The following is a 26,294-nucleotide window of genomic DNA, read 5'->3' as shown; positions in this document are numbered from 1 at the left end:
GGTGTTGGGTATGCACAAAGGGCAGTCCCATGGTCACCACTCATCCGCACGTGGTCTCCACAGTCATAAATACACACCCATTTAACCAACCTGCTGTCAAGGCCATTATCTTGACTCCTCATAACCTCCCGCCTCAGAGCCATGCCCGTCCATCAATTGCAGTGTTAATCATACGGAACAGTAGCTGGTAATTGAGTTTCTATTCATTTGGGGAATTGACAAATAGTGGTTATAAATAGCACATATTAAGCAAGTTGTAATTGAAAATGCGATAAAATATCAAAAAATAACTTTATTGCAAAGATGACTCCCTCCATTCAAAAGCGAAAACAAACAAACAAACAACATTTTCTTCTCATCTGATAAGACTGATTGTTTTGAAAATCGTTCCCATGACATAAACCCCCAAACCACTTGCAATGTTGCCAGTTAACATTACATCACACTTGTTGATAAAGACAATGATAAGGAAAGCTATTGGGAACACAAGGACACAAGCAGTCTCACAAGAATCACCGTTGCTTGGCACATTAGAGCCACCAGAATTTGTAAATGGAACACATTAAAAACCTGCTGCTGTGCCAATTAGCCCTGAGGGCCATTAGCACAATATCAGTAGGGAGTGGCTAACAGACTATCCACTGATAAAAACAAATAGGTACAGAGTTGAGCGACGAGGTAATCAAGAAATATCCCCTGGCCCACACCTCTAATACCACTGTGAATCACCAGTGTAGTACTGTAGATGGGGGCTTTCCGTGGACGAGCTTGTGAGTGAAAGGTAACTCAATGACACAGCTGGATTCAGGCGTCGTGTCCATGCCCATGCCCCACACTTCAGCAGCGGTTCCCCAAACTCAGCATGAGCTAAGCAAACAAATCTAAATCATTCCAAATGAGGGAAAAGAAAAAAAAGCCTCCAAAAACAAACATTTTACTTCTTACATCAAAGCTCAGGAAAGGATAGAGGACTAAAGTGACAGCACAGGGCACAGACTCACTGAGGCCAAAGGTTCCGATTTATTAAATAGATACTGATCTTGGGGAAGATGCGTTACTGACATTTATTTCACTCGTGTAATATTCTATTCAGAGTCTATCTCTCTGTGATATACGAGCTACCTGACTTGTCAAGGTAGTTTTAGATCATCTATAATTTCTACCAGGTCATGATAAAATATGTATACCATCTTGTAGAACATGGTCAAATCGTGTGAAAGTAGAGGAATCGCCTCTAATGCGCATGTCATGTCTAGCTCGGACATGGGTTTTTATACAACCTCACATCCTGTAAACATTATTTTCCCGATATTGATTTTTAAACATGTCTTCTGCCATATCTACCCATATCAGGGTTTCACAGGTATTTCAAGTTTTATTGGTGTGCCTTTTCATCCCCCTAAGACATCATCTCACTGTTGATTTGCATGACACTCCTTCTCCATCCTCGTTCTCCTTAAGGACAGAACCCGCTTCCAGAGGGTGCAGGGGGGACCGGCCCGCAGCACCCTAAAGAGTGTTCTTAGCGATGGCATTCAGTGTGCGGACTTTGGTCACATCAGCCACTTTTATGGAATACTCCGGCACAGATAGAGCAGCTCCCATGTTCACACTGGAATTCCTGTGCAATGAAGCAGACCCGAGAACAAGTATTAGTTTAGAATTCTAAGGACATCATTCATATGTATGGGGAATATGGTGTAGAAATCATCCATCCCGCTACCTTTTCTTATGCCTCACCTGAACTTCATGGCTGATTCCTTACCAGACCTAGCAGAGGAGTGGAATTCCTGAGCTCCAGAACCTTCTAGAATCCTTTGCAGATTACGCTCAGTGATGCCGCCTCCTGTGGCACACAAAATGATTCAGTCCTTTATAGGGGTATAGGGTTAGATCAGCTCTCCAAACCATGTTCAATTATGTGTCTGTGGGTGTGTGTGTGTGTATGTGTGTTAGTGTGTTTGTGTCTGGAATCACCAATTAACAGAGAATAATGCTTTTATTCACCATAGTAGCATTACTTTCATCAGAAATCATAGTCTATCCATGTCTTTAGCAATTACAATGCCGTAGCCTTACTTTCATTAGATATTATCATTCTTTTCAAACTTTATATTCATCAAAGAAGTGTCAGCCTATGCCTTCAACATAAGCTTTCTTACAAATGTACACCGCAGCAGAGTCTCTAAAAATCCCTTTTTAGCTCTTCCAGAGCTTTCCAGAGAGAAAAAGTAATTAAGATGGGTTCAACTCAGGGCTCAAAAGCATCTGCACATGATTATTATTGTATTTGTGAACTTCGAAATCAATTTTTCATCATTTTGTACATTTAAGAATTGTTTGTTTAAAAAAAAAATCTTTGTATTGATTTTTTCTTTCACCCCAAACTAACAGCAAAGACTCAAAAGGGGTTCAAAATCTGGTCACTGTGCTGGCCAGTCCATGAAAGACTTCCTGTTGAAATGCTTCAAAGGCATCCTGTTTCTTCGCCCCACTGGTTTTGCATAGCTCATACCGCATGCTTTAATGCTGTTTGCTGCATGGTAAGGCCTGCTCCATAAAACACAGCCACAGGTGACTGCAAGACCTTAGAGGTAAACCTTTTGCTTCATTACTCCTGGAACCCTGTATAAATCCTTCACTGACAGTAGTCTGCAGACATCAAGCACCCCCTCAACATTTTCTATTTTCTCTTGCATCTCACATGCATTCTACCTCTTGATCCCATCAGCTCTCATCTGTCCAACATTATTTTCTATTCACACACAGTCCAGTGAGTTTACCGGCTTTGTTGACCAAAATACATTTTAGGTTTGGGAACAAAATTTGATGAATTTATGTTAAAATTTATGTTAGCATATAAACACCAATAAATATTTTGCCTTGCGTATCTAGTGTCTTCACTATACAGTATATCTATTTTATCTGTGAAAAACATGTTTGGGTGATTCCAAAATTTCTGGGTGATTCCAAACATTTGAACACTTACACACACATTTAATTTACAAGGTGAACTCACCGGGCATGATGACTATTCTTCCTTTGGCCTGTTGACAAATAGAAGAGGTGAATCTAATATAACCTTTCGCCATTCAGAGGAGCGCTTTGAAACAGAATAAATGCCATACCTTAAAAAAATGCCTTGAAATTACTTAAAGCTCTCCGACTGAAAGCTCTATTTTTATCTTCCTTGAAAATGTCCAGGGATTCAGTCTGAGAGGGCTGGCATCAGGCATCAGACACTTTTGATTAGCCTTGCTGATTACCACCATAGCAGAGGTATGAGGTTTGAGGTATAGTACGATTGTGACAGTTCATCACTGGGTTCAAGAATCATAGGTGAATGTGCGAATGCCGGGCAAACTCTTACCTGTTCCACTAGCCTCTTGATGAGAGGAAGACCCTCCAGCACAGAGCTGTCCAGGCCGCTAGTCAGCACTCGTTCGAAGCCTAGCGAGATTAGCGTTTCCCAAGGCAACGACAGGATCATGGACCATGTCGAAGGCTGTAATGGATGGCAGATGGGAGGAGGGCCGTTAATACCTCTTACACACATGCTCCCCCAGGCCACAAAGGTGATGTACAAAGGACAGGTGTGATGTGTTCCAGCAGTTCTGAGTTAGTAACGGGGGTGAGAGATGATGTTTATATCGTGTGTGAAGAAACAGATGAATTGGTGTCGCTCAGACTCCTCCCTTTTACCTCTGTGAAACGTGGCAGGCAGAGGACGGCTGGCCGCTGTTGAAAGAAATCAAAGAGGCCAATGACAACCACAGAAGAAGATTACAAATGAAAGAAACAACCACAAAATAGGGAGTTAGAGAGTGGCATTCCAAAGAATGTAAAAGTTGTATCTTCTGCATTAACTGTCTGAATCTTGAGTAGGGGCTCGAAAGCTATGAAATGAACAACGTTACATTACAAGCGTAGCTTGGGGCACAGATGTAGCATAAGTTGATCAAACCCAGATCAACACTTTTACATTAAAATCCCACATTTTTCCACCTCCAGTCATCTACTGGGATAGGGGCCAGAGGAAGATGTGCCAATTTCCAATCAGGACAGAAGCCAAGGTTCCAACCACCATAGCAGGCTGTAGTGCAGGAGTTTACCTAACAACTCCATGCAGAGCTCCGCATCGACGCTCCATCCTCAGTCAGGGCTCCAAGCACCAGTCCATCCGCCCCGTGTTCTTCATCATCTCAATATCCTTCCTCATCACCTCGACCTCACGGTCTGAAATACAGGAAGTCCTCCTCCCCACGGGGTCGGATCATAGCGTAAACAGGGATACGACATACTGCTTCACCACCTGCAACAGTCCTGTAGGGATAGGCAACTCATGTAACACAATTATGTATTTAGGTTCATACTTCAACCTTCCTTACCACAGCTTGCTGTGAAGTGCATTCAAAGCAATTTCCATAATTAATGTATGGACTTCTATAAACTACTTCCATGTTCTTCAAAGGAAAAGGGAACTGAATCCCACACTTACAAAATGCTTACATGTTAGTTGGGGAGTGGACTTATGTCATTTGGGGTGTAAATAGCTGATGTAATGTTCAGAACAATGTACTCACCAACACTAGGTGTTATTCCTCCCTCTAGTAGACTGGAGCAGAGTTCCAATGCGACCCGCTCCTTTATTTGGCAATAGCAAGAACAAACATATATATATATCATTATAAACATATAAAAGTATAGTTGTGTAAATAGCTATGCATGATTTCCACCAAAATCTGAATGTTGACTGACTTAGCTGTTTTTCTAGAATGTACTCATTTGTCAGATACTGAGTAATAAACCCCTGACATTCTGAAGATTTGACGGCCTAACACACGAGAGAAAAAAGTTAATACTCAGGCTGACATTACCTCCTCTTTCAGCATTAATGGCTGACTCCAACACAGTCTACACACACTTCCATGAGGAAGCCGTCTGACATCCTAAAAATGGAGAGGGTGACCGTCAGCAGTGCAACAACCATATGGTGCATTAACATAGGTATCAAAACTCACTAAAGACTAAGCATACCATAATTCGAATCTACACGTCTCGCAAGGTGTCATTACATTCATCTGTTGGTTAGCGTACTGAGCAGTTTTAACAGTTACAAGTGAGTTGGTGGCAAGTCCAATATTTTATCAAGATTTATTTCAGTTCAGAATGTACTGTTCTGTCGATAGCATGCAGCCAATGTAATTAAATGCATTTAGCGGGATACAATGGTGATTACTAGCAAAGTAAACAAATGTTAGCTAACTAGCTAACCAAACAAATGTCGAGCAACATTAATGGGACCATCACATTGCTTAAGCAAAGTTATGGCGTGCTGGTTCGTTGTAAAAACATTTAAAGTCATTATTTTTGGAGGGAATACATTCTTTTCAAATAAATGTTTCAACATTAAAAGGCAAAACGCCATTTGAAGCGTTTACCCTTTCTCAACATAAAAGTTTACCTGCTAGCGGCAATGTGCGCCCGCGACGTCACCTTTAACCCCACTAGGCGCGTTTGTTTGGCTTTCAGTATAAAAAAGTGCACATTTTTAGATATATATCACTTAATATTCGGTAAAAAAAATTACATATTGGCTAGGTTTATACCAGTCTATTATTTCTGTTGAACCCAGGTAAGATATCTTAAAAAATTAGGTGGTAAATAAAAAGTAAAATATGTTCGCAATATATTTTCTGTAGGGATATTTTTGCTAACCGATAATTACAGTTGCAGAGGTCTACAGAGCTGGAAACAGTAGTGATAAGGTCGATAATATGTAACACAAGTAGAGGTCGAAGAAGATTCCATATCACGTGACAACAACATCAGTGAACGTCACACAATGTCACACATTTTAGTCAAGCATTTTTCCTCAAATTCAGTTTCATGCAATCAAGGTCAATTCAAAATATCGCTTTTAAATGTTATTCATTTAATAATATTTTAAAGCACGTAGTAATTTCTCGTTTTTTCTCTTTTTCTCTGTCCATCGTACGTCACAGGGTCAAAGTTGACATCTTGGTTAAGTAAGGTAGCTAGACAGCTATCATGGTTGCTTGAGTGGTAACTGTTAGGACACCATCCTCAAAATTATCTGGAAACCAGGAAATGATGCTGCTCCCATCGTTAAGGTTCGTGGTATCGTGTGGCTGTCGTAACGCCGGACGAGGATTTAATCAAAGCCAGGTACGCTAACAATCCTCCATCAAAGATTATGCCGGGGTAGCTAGCATCTAAGGCTAACTAGTTGGGTGGCATACTACCAGTAGCGTTGCATGTGCCTCATGAACACAAACGAAGCAATTGCCTAAACATCTTGTTAGCCAGGACGTTAGATGTGTGGTTTTGTGTAATGACATTGTGTTATACTGCTTCATGGAAACAATGTACCAGTTGTCCAAGTTAATAAAGATAACAGTAGACTTCAAAGTTCATATTTATTAGACAAGTTAGTGAGCAAATAACGTCAAGAGAATATAACGATACAGTGGGAAATATGTCATTTTTGGCATAACTAACGTTAATTGTGTTGTAGGTATTGCTGGTCATATCCTGAACTATTACATATGTAACCTGCCTTGCAATGTTATGAAAAGTGCTGTTACGTGACGTCCTGTCACGTAAGCAATGGAGATGATGAAGATTTGAGCATCTCATCAAGTTTTCCTCTGGTCTCTCTGTTTCCCTCCAGCGGACACATTTACGACAATGGGTGCCGAAGAGAGGGCAAACCACATCGACAATAACGGCAGAAGCAGGCGCCGTTCATGCAGCCTCTGTAACCGTACCTAACGCTGCCACAAATCGCATTGTTGGAAAATGGCTGGTTGGTTGCAGTGGATTGGTATTGGGGGCGGTCGTCTTAGGTGGGGTAACCAGGTGAGTTGTCAGCCATGTGTTGCCTTTTATTACTTTTAAACCCATCGCAATACTTACTGGTTAAATGGTCCAGCGCATTTTGATTTATCTGTGTATGAGGTTTTGGTTCAAACTGTTAATAGTATGTTCACCAATACGTTTCTCACATACACAAATGATATACTAATTGCTTGCGTTAAGGTCTTTTTTTTTTTTTTGTCTGCAAAAACAGATTGACAGAATCCGGCCTCTCGATGGTGGACTGGCATTTAGTGAAGGAGATGAAGCCTCCACAATCTCAGGCAGAATGGGAAGCAGAGTTTTCCAAATACCAACAATTCCCAGAGTTTAAAATGTAAGTCTCCTCGCCTCTGGAAAGTAATGTCAGCATGACAATGCTACAAATATGAGTAAAACCATTTCTTCAGTGATATCCAAAGAGTGGCTAACAAGTGTCAGATTTGATCATTGTACTGATTATTGTTTACGTAGAGTTGTTTTGATGTTAAAACAGACCTCCAAGCAAGCTTCCGTTGTTTGCTATAAGCATAGCATGAGGCCTAAGTAAGAATCAGAATCAGGTTTTCAGAATCAGGTTTTATTGGCCAAGTAAGTTTGCACAAACAAGGAATTTGACTTGGTAAAGTGACTCTCAGTGTGCTTACACAAAATATACAACACAATACAATACAATACAATACAAACAAACAAACAGTGCAACAGTGCAATGGACTAAGGAGTTTAAAAAAGTATGTACAAGGCGGAATGGCTATATACAGTAGCTGTGAAATGTTGCGCAACAGTAGTGCAAAGAAGAAGTGGAGAGTGCGAGAAGTGCAGGGATAAATATATAAATATAAATATATATGCTACAGTGGGTTAGTTGTTCAATGGATATAAGGTATATTATCTCTCACAGAATGAACCATGACATGACTCTCACCGAGTTCAAGTTCATTTTCTACATGGAGTGGGGCCACCGCATGTGGGGCCGTCTGGTCGGCTTGGCATACATCCTCCCCACCGCCTACTTCTGGAGGAAGGGCTACTTCAACCGCTCCATGAAGGGACGAGTGCTGGGCCTGTGTGGCTTTGTCTTCTTCCAGGTATGTGAGCAACGCCCCGGCTAACAGAATGAGTTGCATCAGTAGTGTTTCCAATGTGTCCCCCCATGTATTAAGTTGCCTCAGAGCTCAGTGTGTGTGCCACTGTGGAGAAAGCGTCATCTAGCCGAATACAACATGACATATTTTTGTGATTTCAATATGCTTAGTTACAAAGCTGAAAAGTAATCTGCCTAAAATGACAATTATTCACTGTGTATTGATGACCAGTGGTATAGTTATTGCAACATATAACATTATATTGTTTTTATATTTAATAATATAAAATAAAGTTTAAATACAATACAGTAGTATATCTAGATTTCAGAAATGTTTTAGCATCTGGTGGTTCAACTTTGTGTATAGCGTTTGGAAAATGTAAACTTACTGTAACACAGATTTAAAGTGGTCTTCCAGATGTTTACCTCTAGGATGTCTTGGTCTGATACAAAGGTAATTAATAATATTCAGTACCGTAATTTCCGGACTATAAGCCGCTACTTTTTTCCCATGCTTTGAACCTTGCGGCTTAAACAATGACGCGGCTAATTTATGGATTATGATACCTGTTACGGTGGCTTTGTGGAGCTAGGATGCTAGCATGGATGCAGCCGCATGGATGCTTAGCTCCACGCGATTTCTCAGTATCTCTCAATAACTTAACTAATGTCAAAATAACCACAGTCTACCGGCATAGACAGAACACAACTCAAAACAAAGTTTACTACAATACAAATCCAGTCCTTTAGCTCACTGGTTTCAAACTAGCGTCTTTCTTCTATCTCTCTGTCTTCAATCTAACGTTCTAGCTTCTGATTGACTTGCAACTGTGCTCTCTTAAAGCAACAGTGCACTTATCGTAACTGGCAAAACTAATAATATGCATCACTATTGTATTACTTTTGATATTAATTTTAGCCTGTGTAAAGTTAATTTGTTTCAATGTACCGGTAGGCACCTGCGGCTTATAGACATGTGCGGCTTATTTATGTTAAAAATAATTATTTTTGAAAAATTCAGTGGGTGAGGCTTATATTCAGGTGCGCTCAATAGTCCGGAAATTACGGTAGTTAAGAGAAACCAGCTTTGTTGACAGGGGGCTGTAGGTGAAACTGAGTGTATTATGTCAAAATGACAAGTCAGTTTTTCTGAAATGTACGGTGGGTGTGTCTGCAGGGCCTCCTGGGCTGGTACATGGTGAAGAGTGGGCTGGAGGAGAAGCCGGAGTCGCATGACATTCCCCGCGTGAGCCAGTACCGACTGGCCTCCCACCTGGGCTCCGCCCTGCTGCTCTACTGCGCCAGTCTGTGGACGGGCCTCACGCTCATGCGCTCCCCCGACCAGGTGAGGCTAATGCGCTCCCCCGATCAGATGAGGCTCGGCTGGGCAGGGCTTTGCCCCCGCAGGGGTGTGGGCGGTCATGAAGCTGATGCTTTTATGTTGTCAGGCAGGATGAGCAGGGTTGTATATTTATGCCTTTATTGTTTTAACTGGGTGAAAGTATTGTGTGATAAGATAAAGAGTCAGTGGCAGTTAATAGCCCTATCAAACGTTTTTTTTTAAAGATTTATTTTTTGGCTTTTTGCCTTTAATCAGATAGGATAGTGAAGGTTTGACAGGAAGTGAGCTGGAGAGAGGAGGTGGGGAGTGGGGTCGGGATATGACTGCGGGTCGGAATCGAACCCGGGTCCCCGTGGGCGTTCAAGCCTGTTCATGGTCGAGGCTGCTGCTTGCGCCACAGCGCCCCCTAGTCCAAGCAAACTCTTAACTTTAAATCGTTTAATTTCATTTAGGTATGTCAACTTCATTTTAGATTCGTCAGTGGGCAAAATTGTAGGCTACTAATTGTGTTATTGGTCTTCAGGCAGCACTGGTTATTATAATTCCTAAGGAAGAGAGGATTTGGGTTATGAAGGAATAATAATGTTATAATAATGTGTTTGCATTATTCTATGATCAAATTGTCATAATTTATAAGCATTTAAGAGATGATTTCACAGTTATAGTCACAGACTGCACGGCTTTCAAAATCAGACTTCGGTAAAGAGGAACTTATTAGTGTATGGCGCAGTCCCTGTCCGTCATACCAGCAAGATCGTCAGTGAAAATGTCCTGAATAAATGATCACCAGAAAAGAGTGGGAACCCTGTATCCGTATGTCAATAGATTTGTTATCATAAACACAAATCAATCATAATGCTTTAAAACTCTATCCTATCTTTATTCCTATCTATTTTGTATCTCTTTTTGAGAAGTTGACTTTGGTTGACTGCTTCTCTTTCAATGCTTTGTAGCTTCTGGAAACAAGGCGTCTCACACAACTCCGCCGATTCGCCAAGGGCACAGGGGGATTGGTCTTCCTCACAGCTTTGTCAGGTATCGGATTTACTAGGCAAGCAGATAACTCTTTCAATGACATAAAGTTGATCATTCAGGAACATCTCAATGACTGTTGTTGGGGGGTCTATTCCAACAGGGGCCTTTGTTGCTGGCCTGGATGCTGGTCTTGTGTACAACTCCTTCCCAAAGATGGGAGAGCGTTGGATCCCTGATGACCTGCTGGCATTCTCCCCCAGCATCAAAAACGTCTTTGAGAATCCTACTACAGTTCAGTTTGACCACAGGATACTGGTAAGTAGTATCATAATAATCAGAAATGTCCCATAAAAAGGATATTTTAAATTGGCAATTATAGGAAATTATTGACTGTGATTTAATTAGTTGTTGTCACGCTGTGGGATATTTTAAAGTATTATTAGAACCCCATATAAAATGGGATTGACCATTACATTCACTGTTGGCCTGTCAAAATTGTGAGTATTTGTACTGTCAAATACCTTTTTTCCCCACTGAGTGATCCATGTCAGACTGTGCCAGAGTATCACCTTACTCATCTCAAGTCAGATATGACAATCATGTCTTACACAATAAGTTATCCTAACTGTTTAAGAGAATGGCAAATGGTTTGAAGGTGCCGAGTCATGTACAGGTCAGGTACGGAGGTCTTAAGTGCTATGGAACATACTGCCTATAGACATCAGGGAAGCCAGCTCGCTTAACATCTTTAAAAGAAAACTAAAAACGTACCTCTTCACATTAGCCTTTAACTAGCTATATATTTAACTCGCACTATATATATATATATATATATAAATACTTTTAATTTAATTTAATTTAAATCTCTACTTGTGATATTAAGGGGATAGATTAAATATATCTCTGCAGTTTTATTTTCTATCTTATGCTATGCATTTTATGTATTCAATTTTATAATTTGAATTATAATTATTATTTCATTTTTTTTGCACTATATCTGAGTTATGTTTCTTTGTCTATTTTTATGTGCATGTAATTTCTTTGTAAATATTATGTATTTGCTGTAAAGCACTTTGAGCTGCATTCTTTTGCATGAAAGGTGCTATATAAATAAAGTATTATTATTATTATTATTATTATTATTATTAAGCTAGGGGACATGTGTTTATGTTGGCTCTGTAGGTACGGAGGTCTTTAGCTAGGGGACATTTGTTTATGTGTTTCAACGTGTAACCTGATGATGCTTTGCACTGTTTGCCTTCAGGCCGTCAGCTCACTGGCTGCCATAACGGGCCTCTACTTCTACTCCAGACGAGTTCACCTGCCCCGCCGGGCAAAGATTGCCATTAGCTGCCTCACTGCCATGGCCTACACACAAGTATGTCCTTTAACTGTGAAATAGCTGTTTTCCCAGATGTTTTCATTTAACTGCATATAGGGTAGAAAAAGCATTTTGGGGGATTGCACAGAAATCTGTCATAACCTTATGTGGTGCGTAGGCTTGTGGGTTATGTGAAGTCGGCGCTCATTGTTAGCGCTGCCTCACAAATAGGAATTGAAAAGAGAATTGAAATCAAACAATGTGCTGTTGTCTCCCCAGGTGGCACTGGGCATCAGCACGCTGTTGCTCTACGTGCCCACCCCGCTGGCCGCCACCCATCAGTCGGGGTCCGTGGCGCTGCTCTCCCTCGCCATCTGGGTGCTTGCCGAATTACGGAAGGTAGCCAAGTAAGCCCCTTCCGAGCTCATGTGAGGTCCGCGGTGCTGTCCGCGGTCCTGCAGCTAGACCCCAGCTGGTTGAGGAGAGACTGTAAATGTACCCCCTGCTCGTGGAAATGGCCTTCTCTTTCTTTCACACCGGATGGATCCGACGCGGAGCGGCTTTTCATGCCCCACAGCTTTGCAATTCATTTCAGCATTCATTTTCTGAGAATCGTTTTCCCTTCGCAAGCGCACCCTCTCTCAGCCCCAGCATACCTGGCCTCGCCTCGTACTCCAGGCAGGCATATGACACTTGAGTTCTGATTGTGTTCTGGCTCTCTTGCTGATGACTCATGCTTTTGATGGAAGTTCTTGAGGATCTATGCATACGACATGCATTTCATGTCTCCACCATGCTGAACTATCAGAGAAATGAGAAATGGTGGATGGTTTTGAGTTTGACCATGGCTTGCCTTTCCACTATTGCACTGCCTCACCGTTGTATAGAGTTTAAATTATGTAGAGAATGAGGAGGATTTCAGGGCAATACGTAATTAATATGTATATTTAAATTACTGAGCGTTGCTGTTTTGAATTTTACTGTCAGTAAATGTGTTAACAAATGTTGCAAGATGACTATTGGTGAAAATGTCTGTGTCTGTGTCTGTGCACTTATCTACACATACCTTTGTTTCTGAATACTATTGAGTTCTAAGAAAAGTGCTCAGGATTGGATTTCAAGTAAAATATTGCACTATTTACAGAACAATCTTTCAGATCACACTTCTTAAATGAATGGCCTCACTTTTTGTATTCCCAAAAGTGTGTGTATGTGTGTATATATATATATATATATGAATATACTTGACGTAGAATATGAAATAAAGGCTCGGTCAAAGAACATTTGGAAGAATGTAGTAGAATGGTGCGTAACATAGCTATGCATAGCAAGTGTGAATTTTTATTGTCTATACAAAATATACATGTTTTAATGTAATGCAACCAGTTGAGGCCAGCTAACTAGACACAGTTAGTACACCAGGTTATTAAGTTTCATTACTCTAGACAGTACATGCGAGTACGGACTGGGACCACTGGTGGGTAGGAGTGGAGTTCTGCTACCAGCAATCAGGACCAAATATCGATATCCATCCATGCCACATCGAGAATAAAATATTTGAAAGGAGTAGAAAGTTAATTTAACACTGAAGAGGGTGTGACCAAATCATTTCAACACAGCACTCAAGGCACTGCAGTATTAATGTGTTTTTCTTTGACGTATTCGTGGTGACCTTCATTGCAAGTGTGTCTATATGTGTATGTGTTTGGCATTGAGTCGAGTGGTTATACATAATACATCGGGAATTCTTTTCAATTATCCACGTGTTAAAAAAAAATTATTGGACCGTGCCAAAAGATATCAAATCAGTTACAGTGAGCCTCTACACAGCGAAGCCGGGCGGCAGCCTCACGACACTTGCAAGAGAATCATACAAACGTTAAACCCGGGTGCCAATAATCACTTCATAGGTTTAGGGGTCAAGAATTACACAGAGGAGATATTGGAAGGCTTGGGACACGAACACAACCACGACGATCCAGAGTATGTGCGTCTCTCCAAAGCTTTGCATCCTGTTGACCACAAATGAATACTCAATAGGGATAGACATTACACACTCCGTCTCAGTCCCCTCAACTAACCATCGGTTCTTGGAGATCTCTTCGCAGTGGATAACACCGTAAATACTTCAGGTCGCAGTTGATGAAGGGACATTATTGCTTGTGTTAAACTAGGCCATCTATCTTCTACCCGTCCCTTTTAACTGGTTGGGAAATAAATACTATGAAGAAACACATACGTTACACTCATAAACCATAACAGATTCATTGGATGGCCCAAGTTTGTTAGTGGTGATGTTCCATCTAACCTTCATTTGAAACCTGAATTCTTTAAAAGTAATGTACCATAGAATGTAGAAACAATAACTACTACAGCAACCCCACCCCCCCCGCCCCCTTGGAGGTGTACTTCTATGGTAGTCTTTGTAAAATAAGTTGCTTACAACAGTGGTTATCTTTATGCTCAGTCTGTCAGGTGTCAGTAGTAATCTCTCCTCAACTGGAAAGAGAAATAGTGCCTAGTACCTTCCCCTTGTGCTGCTGAGTGGGAAAAGCAATCAATTGATCCAGCTTTCCTCCTGCTTATCTGACATCTTTTATTTTCCCCTGCCAGGTCTTAATTCCATCACCGAATATATTGTGACAGTGATGGCAGCATGTTAGGGAAGGGATGGGAAACTGACTAGAGCAATTCTCTTTGGTGTTTGATGGGACGATAAGCTTGGCGAAAAGATGGCTGTTCTTTTTGACAATGTGTAGCAACATACTAACCTTCAACACAGGCCTCAGCCAGAGGGAAGGAAGCCATTCTCTCACAGCATTTCAAACCAGTTCCCACCAGTCTCAGTGTCCATGACATCATCTACTGTGTGGTACAGTTGACTATTACATGGTCGAGTGAGAACACTATACTTTCACATGTTCACTTCCATAGGTACGATACAATTGGCTAAGAAGGTTGATTGGCAATGGTGAGTCATTCGTCCACAATGCAATTAGCCATGTGTTGAGTTTATTACTGGGAGTCATCTGTGACGGCACAGAGAAACAGTCAGTATATGGCAATAGCTAAAGACTTCAAGGCCCAAACAGGATTTTCTTTACTGAGGAGGACTCCTCTGGAATGTACAAGCCCTGCTAGCTGTTGCGGACTGGTTAGCCTGTTAGCCTGGTTAGCCTATGTTTACTTGTGGTGAGTGAGTGAGGGGTGGTCAGGTAGCCTGGGTTTCTGAGTGATGGCAGTAGAGCCTTACACAACCTTACACACACAACGACGACAGCAGACGCTAACAGGGAGCGAGGCACCTGTGTGGACAGACATAGAGCAACAGACAGGCTTTGGAGTATCTTGGTAAATAGGTAAGTGTGGACTAGTCATGACATCATGCGGTAATAAAATCAGTTCATTATTGGAGGGAGGGGGAGGGTTGCCGTCGTCACCACGATGCCCTGTCGACACGTTTCCAGTCATTTTCTGGTGGTTCCATGCGCCCGCATCTTCCTGTGTTGTTCACGCTCCCATCTCCCCTCCCTCAGACAGCGACTGTCATTCGAAATGAGCCAACACAAGAGCTTCCTCGGAACATAATGAAGGAATATTAAAAATAACAAATGTGTGTGTCTATAAGCCAACCCCACTTTTTTTTTTTTCAAGTGTCTGAGGAAAGAAAGGAATGACATTGGAGTATAAGGAGGCCAACTGTGAGGGTCCTTGGGCCAACATGGAGTCCAGACAGCAAGGCCACAAAGTCGCCTCCATCCGTGGGGTCCTCTTAGATGACATTTTCAAAAAGCTGCATGGACTGCATGATGTTCTCATCCTGCAGTGTTGACAAGAGAGGAAGGAACGATTGACCAAATTAGACTGTGTTATTAGCAGCTCAGCTAATGGTTCACTTCATAAAGAGAACATTTAGTTTCATGTGGGTTTCATTTACTGCTAATTAGGTATTGACAAAATCTTAATCATAAAACTGAATTGCTGAATTTCATCAAAAATAGCTTTAAAACCAATTAACTTGTTCATACCTTTTGACATGACTCAATGAACTCATCGATAGTGACCACACCATCTTTATTTCGGTCCATTTTCTAAAGAGAGGAACAGTAAAGGTGAGTTATAATTACTTCAACGGTAAGTTTAATTTCATTTAACTTTGTGTGCAAAAGATGACAATTTTTTAGTGCTGCTCCTAATGGAAATCGTTATCTTATTATTAATGGGACATGAGAGAAGGAAATGAAGATATGAATAAATGATGTTACACACACACACACACACACACACACACACACACACACACTCTGTTGATGCTAGGCTATAATACTGCTGATGTGTGTGTGCGCAAAAATGTTAGATCCCAGAGCAACACCAGAAATTAGAGTGATCGAGGGTCAGTGATAAATCGGTGCAGAAGTACAAACTCTCCATATGTCTCGAGGCGGTCCTCGGGTATGAGGGGAAACATGTCTCAAACTGAGAAACTGGATAGCTCAAAAGTAATGGATACATCTGAATGATGTCCGTACAAGATAAACGATAGACTGGACTTAACTGAGTGAATCATAAAAATAAATGATGAAGAGAATAACCTGAAAGAAGTTCTCCACGTGTTCCCTCGGGGCGTCATCCTGCATGCAGGGGTAGGTGTAATTTCCCATCATGTCATAGATTGATTTCATAATGTCCAGCATCTCCTACACAAGAGGGAAGGGAGGTGGGTGACGGGGGGGGGGGGGGGGGGGGGGGGCGCACGTGAGGACAGATGACACATCACACACAGAAATAATCAATAACAAAGCCCCAGCACCGCAGGCTTCAATAATAATAATAATAATACAAAATAATAATAATAATAAAACTTTATTTATATAGCACCTTTCATGCAAAAGAATGCAGCTCAAAGTGCTTTACAGCAAATACATAAGGTGCACAAAGAAATTACATGCACATAAAAATAGACATCAAAGAAACATAAAAACTCAGATATAGTGATATAGATATATTCAATGCGTTGGCAAACAGGCCTACCTCTTTGGTGATACAGCCGTCCTTATTGAGATCATAGAGGTTGAAGGCCCAGTTTAGTCGGTCGTTGATCGACCCTCTGAGGATAATGTTAAGGCCAGCGACAAAGTCCTGAGACAAGATACAGTACAGGATACAAATAAGCTTGAATGTCCACTCGGCACAATGCAGTCCAGTTGAGCCGAATAAGTACTGGACCAATTTGGCCTAATGTGATAAGCTACTAAATGTTCCTCAAAGTTTTGAGAAGGTCTTTGGACTCAAAGAGTTTTCTTTGCATATATTTTATACTACAAAGAGACATTTTGGTGTCAGGAAACAGCAAGAAAAGAATAGAAGAACACTAAAAAAATGTATTTTTGTAGGTACATAAGACTCAAGGTCACTCAATAAAATGTCTCTGATGCATGCAAAATACACCCAGGAGACCTTGTTCTCTGTTTGACCTCCCTACAAAAATACAACATTTAAAAAAAAATGACTTGCCCACCTTAACCTTAACAATTCCCAGTGGAGGGTAACACATTGCTTTCCATCTGTCAGTACTGCCATATTGTTGGGCCAAGAGAACGACAAAGACGACCTACTGTATTTGACTCAGCTAAAATTTGGTTGGAACGGCTATATTATGACAGAGTGGCTTTGGGTACTTAGAAAAGCGCTATATAAGTCAAAGGTATTATTATTATTATTATTATTATTATTATTATGAAATTCAGTCCTAAGCAGAGGATCCAAATGGGGTCCATATACAGATCTGTATCTTGAGTTACGTGTGTGAAGCTTGAAGTGTTTTCAGGCTCCATGGAGTTATGTGTGCGAAGCATGTAGTGTTTTCAGGCTTCACGGAGTTATGTGTGTGTGTGAAGCATGAAGTGTTTTCACGCTCCACGTGAACTTGCATTGTATAAATGATGCTTACCTCAAAACTAACTGATCCATTCTTATTTGTGTCAAATGCTTCAAACAGGAAGTGTGCGTATGTACTTGAATCTGGGAGGAGAAGAGTCAGAATAGCACACGTGTAAGTTATGTCTTGGCTTCTAAAAATAGGTGGCATCAGGGACATTGGGCACCTGTTCAACCTGATATATATTTTTGAAACAAAGCCTAGGGCAGAATGGATACGATACAGGAAGAATAATTTGGTTTTCCAAAGAGTGAAACAGACATCGTCATCACAGTTGGTGTGTGTGTGTGTGTGCTATACTGACCTCCCTGGGGAAAGAACTGGGAGTAGATGAGTTTAAAGGTTTCTTCATTGACCACACCACTGGGGCACTCCTGCAACACACACACACACACACACACACACACACACACACAAAATGCAAGAGAATACATTCATTAACACTAGCAAACCCCAGCTAATAAGGACTACATTTTTCAAAGGTTTTTCAAATTCTTCAAAACAGCATTCCATGTAAATAAAGTATTTAATTGTGTTTACATGCACTTGTCATTTCATGTCTGTAGTTGTGTGCTGGATACAGTGGTATGCATCCAACCTAATTACTGGCAATATGTCGTAAACAAGACTAATGGTGTGGCGCATAAGAACATGAAACACGTGCAGCCTTGCAGTAAATGACACATACATTTTTGAAGCCTCTGTAAAGCACTTGAAGCTCCTTTTTAGTGAACTTGGACTGCTCCTGCAGTTTGTCCAGGCCCTCGGGTCGGTGGCACACGGTGGACAGCTCAAAGTCATCCTCAATGCTGTCTGTTAGAGACACAAAAGGTGAAAATGAAGGTCATTTCCACAGCATGCGAAGGTGTATTTGATTTTTTTTTTTAAATAAGCAACTAATATTAACACCTCCACAATTCCTCAGTATACTTGTTATTGTACTTGTAATCAATGTATTCACAGCGAGTATTTCAGTGTGTTCAAATGAGGTGAAGGGAGAAAAAAAGGAGAGAAGGAGAACATATCAAGTGGATGAATGAAATTCATATCCAATCCTGCAACTTGTAGCATACGCCAAAGCAGATAATGTGCCTCTCAAAATACAAATTTAATGCAAATTACTTTCCAAGTAATAGAACCCTAACCAACATGAATCAACAAAAACAATCCATTGAACAGAGCCAGGGGAGTGTGCACCGATAGTGGAGATGGCCCTCATCACAGACATATAGGCATTCTTATATCCTTATATCACTTATATCCTCCTCAAAGAGCACTCTGCTGCTTTCAGTCCCCCATTGCACAGCGCTGAGTGCAAGCACGGCTCTCAGCATTATGTCTAGGACTTCAGCTGTTTTTAATCCTCCGCCAACTCCACTCCCGGGGGAGTCGAGGCCGATCTCTCAGCCAGTAAAGCAGCACTTCGTTCCAGTTTAATCAAACCCAAGCGCTATCCTCAACCCAGGGAAGGCAGGCTAGAGACACGCTGCGCACTGTTAGCAGTAGGTCATGGCTGTTTACCCAAGCGTGCTCTCACCTGGTGCGCATGTCATGGTGCTTTTGCTAGAAAAAAAAAAGTTCAAGTGGCACGCATGACATATGCGGTCTTGTCAATCAATGCGAGTGTGTACCAGCGTACTTGTGTGTGAGACAGAGACTATATGTGTGTATTTATATTTGAGCGTGTATGTGTGGGCACGTGTGTGTGTCTGTGTGTCTGTGTGTGTGTAAGTGTGGGTATGCATGTGTGTGTGTGTGCGTGCGTGTATGCATGTGTCTGTGGGTGTGTGTGTGTGTTGAGTACATGTGCAGAGTGTGTCTGTGTGTGTGTGTGTGTGTGGATGTGTGGGTGTTGAGTACATGTGCAAGTGTATGCATGTGTGTGTGTGTGTGTGTGTGTGTGTGTGTGTGAGTGTGTGTTTGGCTCAGGATAGTGGGGGGCAGGGACACACAGACGGGTGGTAAGGGGTATGTGACGTAGCGAAGATGCACTTGCTTTCTGCGATTGAGGGGGCGGCGGTAGGCCGACAGCAGGGCAGCAGTTTGAGGAATCTCTGTTTTATGGTTTTTTTGGTTTGGCTGGAGGGAGCGTTACCTGTGAAAGTCACCAACCACAGCAGAGATATTAGACAAACACAGAGAAAATGCACAGCAGTACCATCACTCACAGTCACCCTCGAAGTGCACAGTCGTGCAAACAGGCAGGCAGGTGAGAACACCCAACAACAGCAATCGTGTCTAGCCAAAGAACTGTCGTAGGTGAAGTTAGTGCAGGTTAATAATAGGCGGGTTAGTCGAACTGGATGATCATCATAGATGATCATCTGGGCATCTGATGTGTTCAATGCTTTAAAACATCACTTGTACAAGGTATATAGAGCTTGGACCATGAGCTTCACCATTGAATTGGCTCTTCAAAAAAAAACAATTTACACTCACACTCACATGCCGAAATGCTAGCACTCGAAACTTGAGTGTGCGTTTCATCCTGTCAATCAACATGCGGGATAAGGCAGCATGCAAGGCAAGTTTCTTTGAAATATCTGCACAGACATTTGCTGACCTGGCTCACCACGCTTTTCCTGGTGGCTTCCACCACAACCACAACCGCAATCACACCACCACCGCAATCACACAGTGGAAAGGCCTCGACTTTTTACGGCACCGGCCCGTAGTCTGACACCATGACATTTGAGCAAACGAAGGGGTAGCCGCGGGCTTTGCCGCAGCGTGTAATACTCCAGCGTGATTTCAATCTCACACCCCCAGAGGAGAGGGTAGTTGGCAGAGTGACTCGTGGATGAACTCTGATTACCACCTGCCGTTGCCGCGGCTGCGAACCCTGTGCGCTCCGCCAGGCAGACCCCTTGGACGTGAGCACTTCACCAGACCTCCAATCACGAGCCTGTATTCATAACCCCAGGGTTCTCGGAGCAGCCTAGTCTTTCAGCTCCAGCACTGAAAGTGCTTAGTGAAACTCATACTGAAACTACGATGAAAACGAATGGTTTTGAGACATTTTCCTTTCAACTGAAATTAAATAATTTAGCAAAGGAAATATAAAAAGAAACTAATGATGATTGCTAAAAAAAACGACAAAGTTTAATCAAACCCACCTCAATGATAAGCAGATTACTTTTTCACGTCACTCTTATCCTTGATTTGTCCTTGACCGAAATGACTAAAACTAATATTTGAACTATAATAAACTAAAATGAAATAAAAATGAGTCCACGAAATAAAAACTAAAGTGAAACCAAGAGGACCGCAGTAGTGGCCATCTGTCCTGGCGCCGAGATGAGAGCGATGCGCAGACGAGAGAGATATAAGGAGCACTGACTCTTACGCAAAGAGATGCGCAGACGAGAGAGATATAAGGAGCACTTACTCTTGCCCTTGTGTTTGTGGGGCAGCAACCCTCGCACACTCCTCAACACGACTCTGGCGGCCTGAGGAATGAAGGCCATCGCCGGGGGAACCTGGCTTCGCTTGATGCCAAACGGCTCTCCTAACCCAGGCACAATCTCTCCTTCTGTCTTTTTAGCCTTGCCTTATCCCTTCACTCCATCTCTCGCCTGAAGCTTGTCTTTCTAGCCTTGCCTTATCCCTTATAGCTTGTATTTATCCTCTGTCGTGGTGTTCCTCTTCCCTTTCTCTCTCTCTCTTCCGTTCCCCCCCCCCCCCCCCCCCCCCCCCCTGTACCCTGTACCCTGTGGTCAGGTCCGTCACTTGGATCCACACCAGCCATGTCATAGGCTACTGAGCACAAGATTAATGTTTCCGGCCGTCCAACCGAGCCCCAGCCTCCGGCCTGAGGGCAAGTGTGTGTGTGTGTGTGTGTGTGTGTTTATAGGTGTGTATGTGTGTGTGTGTGTGTGTGTGTTTATAGGTATGTATGTGTGTGTGTGTGTATGTGTGTGTGTGTGTGTGTGTGTGTGTGTGTGTGTGTGTGTGTGTGTGTGTGTGTGTGTGCGTGTGCGCATGTGTGTGTTTATAGGTGTGTATGTGTGTGTGTGTGTGTGTGTGTGTGTGTGTGTGTGTGTGTGTTTATAGGTGTGTATGTGTGTGTTACGACCTGGCTCGAGAGCCGCAACATGAATTGGAGACAGACCACATAGTTTACGAAAAATAGGGGTTTATTTAAATAAATCAATGAATTGACTTGAAATCTAGGGGATACATATAGAAACGCAAAGCACAAAAAACCCATAGTGAACACCAGCCTCAAAGGCATGGTGGGAAAGCAAGCCCCCCCCCCCCCCCCCTTCCTGAAGGCAAACAGCGTGGCTTTTATCCTTCTCAGGCGTGAACAATCAAGCAAATTATGCCATGTACCACCCAAAGGCTGTCGCACTGCTACTGCAAGGCCAGTGGGGGTGCAGAGGGGCGTTACAGTGTGCTGATGTATAGGTGTGGCGAAGCTGAGCTCTAAAAGGACCATTACACTATGCCTGGAAACACATTTAACCTCCAGTAATGCAGAATAAGTACAGGTATGGGAAATAGCACGTGGAATGGACAGAAGCAGTCAAATATTTCCACCTCTATTGTCATGGTGTTAGTCATAAAAACCAGTGGACGCTTTTTTGTCACCCTCCATTCGGCGTGCTTGCTACAGCCTTTCACAGACTGTGCCATTGTAAAAGCCTTTTTGCTGCTCCAGGAAGTTACCTGGTGATGGCCAAGAATTATTCATATTTTGTACTATATGCTGTGAGCCCTTTAATCATCCAGATACTGTAGAATTGGTCCAAAAGAAAATCACTGCAAAGGCTTTTTTTTCCCCACTCCACTTTAACTCCATACTCTCTCAAGACACCATGTGCAGTGTACCCACTCCACTTTAACGCCATACTCTCTTAAGACACCATGTGCAGTGTACCCACTCCACTTTAACTCCATATTCTCTCAAGACACCAAGTGCAGTGTACCCACTGGAGCTTCTCTGCTAGGCATCTGAGAGGACAGCCTCCTCACGCCTGCTACATGCTTTCAGCGCTACAGAAAGGCTCAGACCGTCAGCTCTGGCCCTGGTGGAGCTGTGGAACATTGAACGACCTCTCAAAGCACTCCAGGTGACTCACGTGTCAACTCCATCCTACCATTCCCCAAATCCTCTCTTCTGAATGAAGAAATGCACTCTCCAAGACAGGGGAAATTGCACAACGCTAAATAACCTCTGTCACTAGAAGGAACCTGATTCTTACCATGTGGCCTTGGATGCATTCAACCATTTCTTTATAGTGTATATATTTGAAAAGTAGAAGATTCTAGGTTTCTGTTATTTTTATGTCTCAAAAACTTGCAGAGCTTTAAAGGCATATTGACAACAATTCCCCGCAGGACCCCTAAGGGTTAACAGCTACTTTCAGTCTTTGGCATGTTTTTGGTTTTACCACAGGAGAAATGTTTAGAATTATATAAGGATACGGTGTCCTATGCGATATACTCCCAAAACACATCACGCATCACGCAACCTGTGCTGAAAATGCCATGTAGGGAACCTCATGGTTTTGTAAACCAGGCCATGGTGATTAATCACTGGTGATTAACTCAAACTGCACTTCAAGTGGTGAAGAGAGACACCTGGAAGGAGCCGTGAGAACAGGACAAACACAATGAGTCTTCACAGGAGGAAGAGAGAAAGGGTTGCTCCATCAGAAGGTGATGATCATAACAAAGACCCTAGGAACAACGCTAGCATTTAAGAAACACGGTTCAATTTGCATAATGAATGTCAGACATTTTCACCAAATAAAATCTGACATTTTCACCAAATAAATAAATAACTTCCTAATTACTCGGCAATTGTCCCAAATTTGCTCGCTTTTCTTTGACGTGAGCGGGGGGAGTTTGAGAGGAGACGGGAGCCAACTGTGTGAGTGTCACGTCAGTGTTTCTGTCAGAGCCAGCCATGATGCCGCCCCAGTTAGGAAATTACTTTTCCCACATAATTAAAAACACTACAATGATAAAATATTTCTTGATGTATCTGCCATGTTTTCTTCCTTTCGCTCATTAAAAAGCCCAGCTTAATGACAACAAAGGTCTGCTTTTCATGATAGTCATACACAGTGAACCTGACAGATTTTCACTGCACTTCAGTGATCTCTGAGGCACTCTTTTCCTATTTGACTATTTGACCATCCTGTCCTTTCTGCTGTAAATAACTCAAGCATCCACAAGGACCCGTACTCATAGCCCTTTACCTGCCACCACATCTGGAACATCTGCAGCAGTCTCACAGCACTCAAGAGAAAGGTCACTTCCTGCCCGTGTGCTGTGTGCGCCGTCACACATCATATTCCAAGGCATGTGAGGACTGCCTCAAAGTGCAGTCAAGATCTCTAATGCAGCCCATTTTCATCATCTTCAATTACGTTTAATGCACCTGTGTCTGCTACATACATTTGCTGACCTAAATTTCCCTCGGGATTAATAAAGTATCCATCTATCTATCTACATCCATTACCAGAGTTGTGATCATTACTATCTTCTTTGACAAAGTCTATATTGAACCAACATGCTATATACAATCATACATCCAAGGTTTAACAAGATCCTGGTTTATCTATAGTCAGTATTCTCAGAGATCTGTAATGTCCCATATTATTTACTCTCTCTCTCTCTCTGTCTCTCTGTCTCTCTCTCTCTCTCTCTCTCTCTGTCTCTCTCTCGCTATCTCTCTCTTTCTCTTTCTTTCTCTCTCTCTGTTTCTCTCTCTCTCTCTCTCTCTCTGTCTCTCTCTCTCTCTGTCTCGCTCTCTCTCGCTCTTACCTCCGGAGGAGAAGTCAATCAAGCCCAAGAAGTGAAGGAGCTTGAGCGAGCTGCAAATGACCAGCAGGATGCCGACTGTCTGCAGCCCCTCCATCTCCCACTCCTCCCCGAAGAAGAGCTGCATCCCGCGCCTCCCCTCCTCCTCTCTCCTCAAAGCCCCTCCGCCCCCACCTGCCCCAGGGCTCCACTCTAGTGCCCAGTCGTCCGAGGAGGGTTGCACCTTCACGCAGGGTCCAGCTGTGAAACGTCCTAGCCTATCTTCAGGTGTAAACCTTGTTTTTAGTTGTTGTTGTTGTTGTTGTTGCTATTTGTTTTTTTCTTCACAAGGTATTAAATATCTTTTTCTTTCTTTCTTTCTTTCTTTCTTTCCTCTCTTGCTGTTAGCGATCCCTCACAGCGTGCTGAAATGTGCCACGTGTGTTGACATCCATCTCGCCTTCTCCAATGGGTGTCCCGAGCTCATGCCTGCGACAGATGGTGAGCTCGAGGTCAGAGGTCGCCGGGCTGCCCTGTCCCTCCCTGACCGGTGACAGCTTCTACGTCCCTGGTGCACCGGCATCCCCCGCAGGTAAAGAAATTGAGACATCACCAACCTGGTTCACCAGACACTCCCCGATTCCTTCTCATTCAATCTGTTAACCCAGTCTAATGGTGCGTGTGTGTGTGTGTTTGTGTGTGTGTGGGGGGGGGGGGTTGTGTATATGGGCCCATTACCCCATACTAGACAACCTCGACTGGGATCCATTCTTTTTATATGGACCCCAACCCGTCTGATGTTTAATCCCCTCCCACCGACCCCCCTCTCTTTTCTTTCGCTCCCTCTCCTCTCCTCTCTCCTGCTTTTTCTTGGTTTGCCAGGTTTAATTGGGTCAGATGTGTTTGGTGCGAGTTTGGGGAATCAGGAGAAGGAGTAGGGGGTCAGGCAGGAGAGGGGGAGAGGAGGCGGGGAACAGAGGGGATGGGGGTTGGGGGGGCGGGGGGGCGGGTCGACAGCCAGGTTTGCAGCTGAGCTCGGACCGGACGGACAGATGGGACCCAGTCCCCCTCCTGAGACAGCAAGCCTTCGCAGACGGCTCCAGTCGCATATCAAGCCACTATCCATAACACACACACGAGCACACATTCACACACACCCTGTCTCTCTCTCTCTCTTTCTCATACACACACACACACACACACACATGCAGAGAAAAAAAAAAAACACACATAGACACACACACGCAAAAACTACAGAAACCAAACCTCGCTGTGTGTTCACAAAATGCAAACGTACTTATATATGCCCACATACTGTACAGTCCAAGACACAGACAGAGAGATGCTGACAGACAGAGAGATGGTGGAGAGTCAGACGTAAAGCATCCCACTGCACGAACACTCGTGCCCAGACAGGAAAAGTGGGTTGAGGGGTGGACCTGTCAGACAGTTCTGCCTCCAAACTGAATATAACGAGGTGGTGTGTGTGTGTGTGTGTCTGTCTGTGTGTGTGTGTGTGTGTGTGTGTGTGAGCGTGTGTGTGTGTGTGTGTGTGTGTGTGTGTGTGTGTGTGTGTGTGTGTGTGAGTGTGTGTGTGTGTGTGTGTGTGTGTGTGTGTGTGTGAGCGTGTGTGTGTGAGTGAGTGAATTTATGCATGAATAACAGAGAGCGGGAGAGGTTGAAAGAGAGAGGGAAAAGAGGGAGGGGAAGAAAGAAGGACAGAGGGAGAGAGAAATAAGGAAAGAGAAAAAGCAATGCACTAGAGTTACATGAGCGATGACTATCGTGACAACTGTCGCCGTGGGGACCACTGCACACGCATAATAAGTTATGAGCACCATCTAGCCTTGTGCGCATAACACAAGTGTCTGCAGAACAGTAAGACCCACACCTAGAAGAATCAACAGCTTCTTTTTTCGCATGGAGTCTTTAAAAGAGCACAGCCTTTAGGAAGCCAGCCTTTAAAAAGAGCACAGCCTTTAAGAAAGCCAGTCTTTAAGAG

General features: G+C 42.9%; 2 protein-coding genes and 1 pseudogene across 2 annotated transcripts in view; 1 reads left to right on the top strand and 2 right to left on the bottom strand.

Moving 5' to 3' along the window:
- Nucleotides 1–573: 573 nt before the first annotated feature.
- Nucleotides 574–5,823, bottom strand: LOC122129946 (annotated as a pseudogene).
- A 186-nt stretch (nucleotides 5,824–6,009) lies between these two features.
- LOC122129945 (cytochrome c oxidase assembly protein COX15 homolog) lies at nucleotides 6,010–12,884 on the top strand. Its single transcript, XM_042704682.1, has 9 exons — nucleotides 6,010–6,189; nucleotides 6,695–6,882; nucleotides 7,094–7,216; nucleotides 7,781–7,967; nucleotides 9,141–9,308; nucleotides 10,259–10,340; nucleotides 10,441–10,595; nucleotides 11,545–11,658; nucleotides 11,881–12,884. Exons 1-9 carry the CDS (start codon nucleotides 6,112–6,114, stop codon nucleotides 12,010–12,012), a joined length of 1,227 nt encoding a protein of 408 aa, XP_042560616.1. The 5' UTR covers nucleotides 6,010–6,111; the 3' UTR covers nucleotides 12,013–12,884.
- A 2,026-nt stretch (nucleotides 12,885–14,910) lies between these two features.
- Nucleotides 14,911–26,294, bottom strand: part of LOC122129944 (Kv channel-interacting protein 2-like) — a 34,352-nt gene continuing 22,968 nt past the window's right edge. Inside the window, exons 2-8 of the mRNA XM_042704681.1 lie at nucleotides 18,228–18,352; nucleotides 17,844–17,913; nucleotides 17,552–17,622; nucleotides 16,633–16,740; nucleotides 16,194–16,298; nucleotides 15,630–15,692; nucleotides 14,911–15,421 (exon numbers count right to left, since the gene is read on the bottom strand). Of these exons, the coding sequence (XP_042560615.1) occupies nucleotides 15,374–15,421; nucleotides 15,630–15,692; nucleotides 16,194–16,298; nucleotides 16,633–16,740; nucleotides 17,552–17,622; nucleotides 17,844–17,913; nucleotides 18,228–18,352 (590 nt within the window). The 3' untranslated portion in view covers nucleotides 14,911–15,373. The remainder of the gene's footprint in view (nucleotides 15,422–15,629; nucleotides 15,693–16,193; nucleotides 16,299–16,632; nucleotides 16,741–17,551; nucleotides 17,623–17,843; nucleotides 17,914–18,227; nucleotides 18,353–26,294) is intronic.

This window comes from Clupea harengus, unplaced genomic scaffold (genome assembly GCF_900700415.2).
Source record: "Clupea harengus unplaced genomic scaffold, Ch_v2.0.2, whole genome shotgun sequence".
NCBI classification, from domain to species: Eukaryota; Metazoa; Chordata; class Actinopteri; order Clupeiformes; family Clupeidae; genus Clupea; species Clupea harengus.
The sequence above is the reverse complement of the archived record's forward strand: the minus strand, read 5'-3'. Positions and strand labels throughout refer to the sequence as shown.

Coding starts and splice junctions, on each gene's coding strand:
- LOC122129945 (XM_042704682.1), top strand. CDS start 6,112: ATGATGCTGCTCCCATCGTTAAGGTTCGTGGTATCGTGTGGCTGTCGT. Junction 7,968..9,140: donor GTGGCTTTGTCTTCTTCCAG/GTATGTGAGCAA, acceptor GTGTGTCTGCAG/GGCCTCCTGGGCTGGTACAT. Junction 10,341..10,440: donor CTTCCTCACAGCTTTGTCAG/GTATCGGATTTA, acceptor CTATTCCAACAG/GGGCCTTTGTTGCTGGCCTG.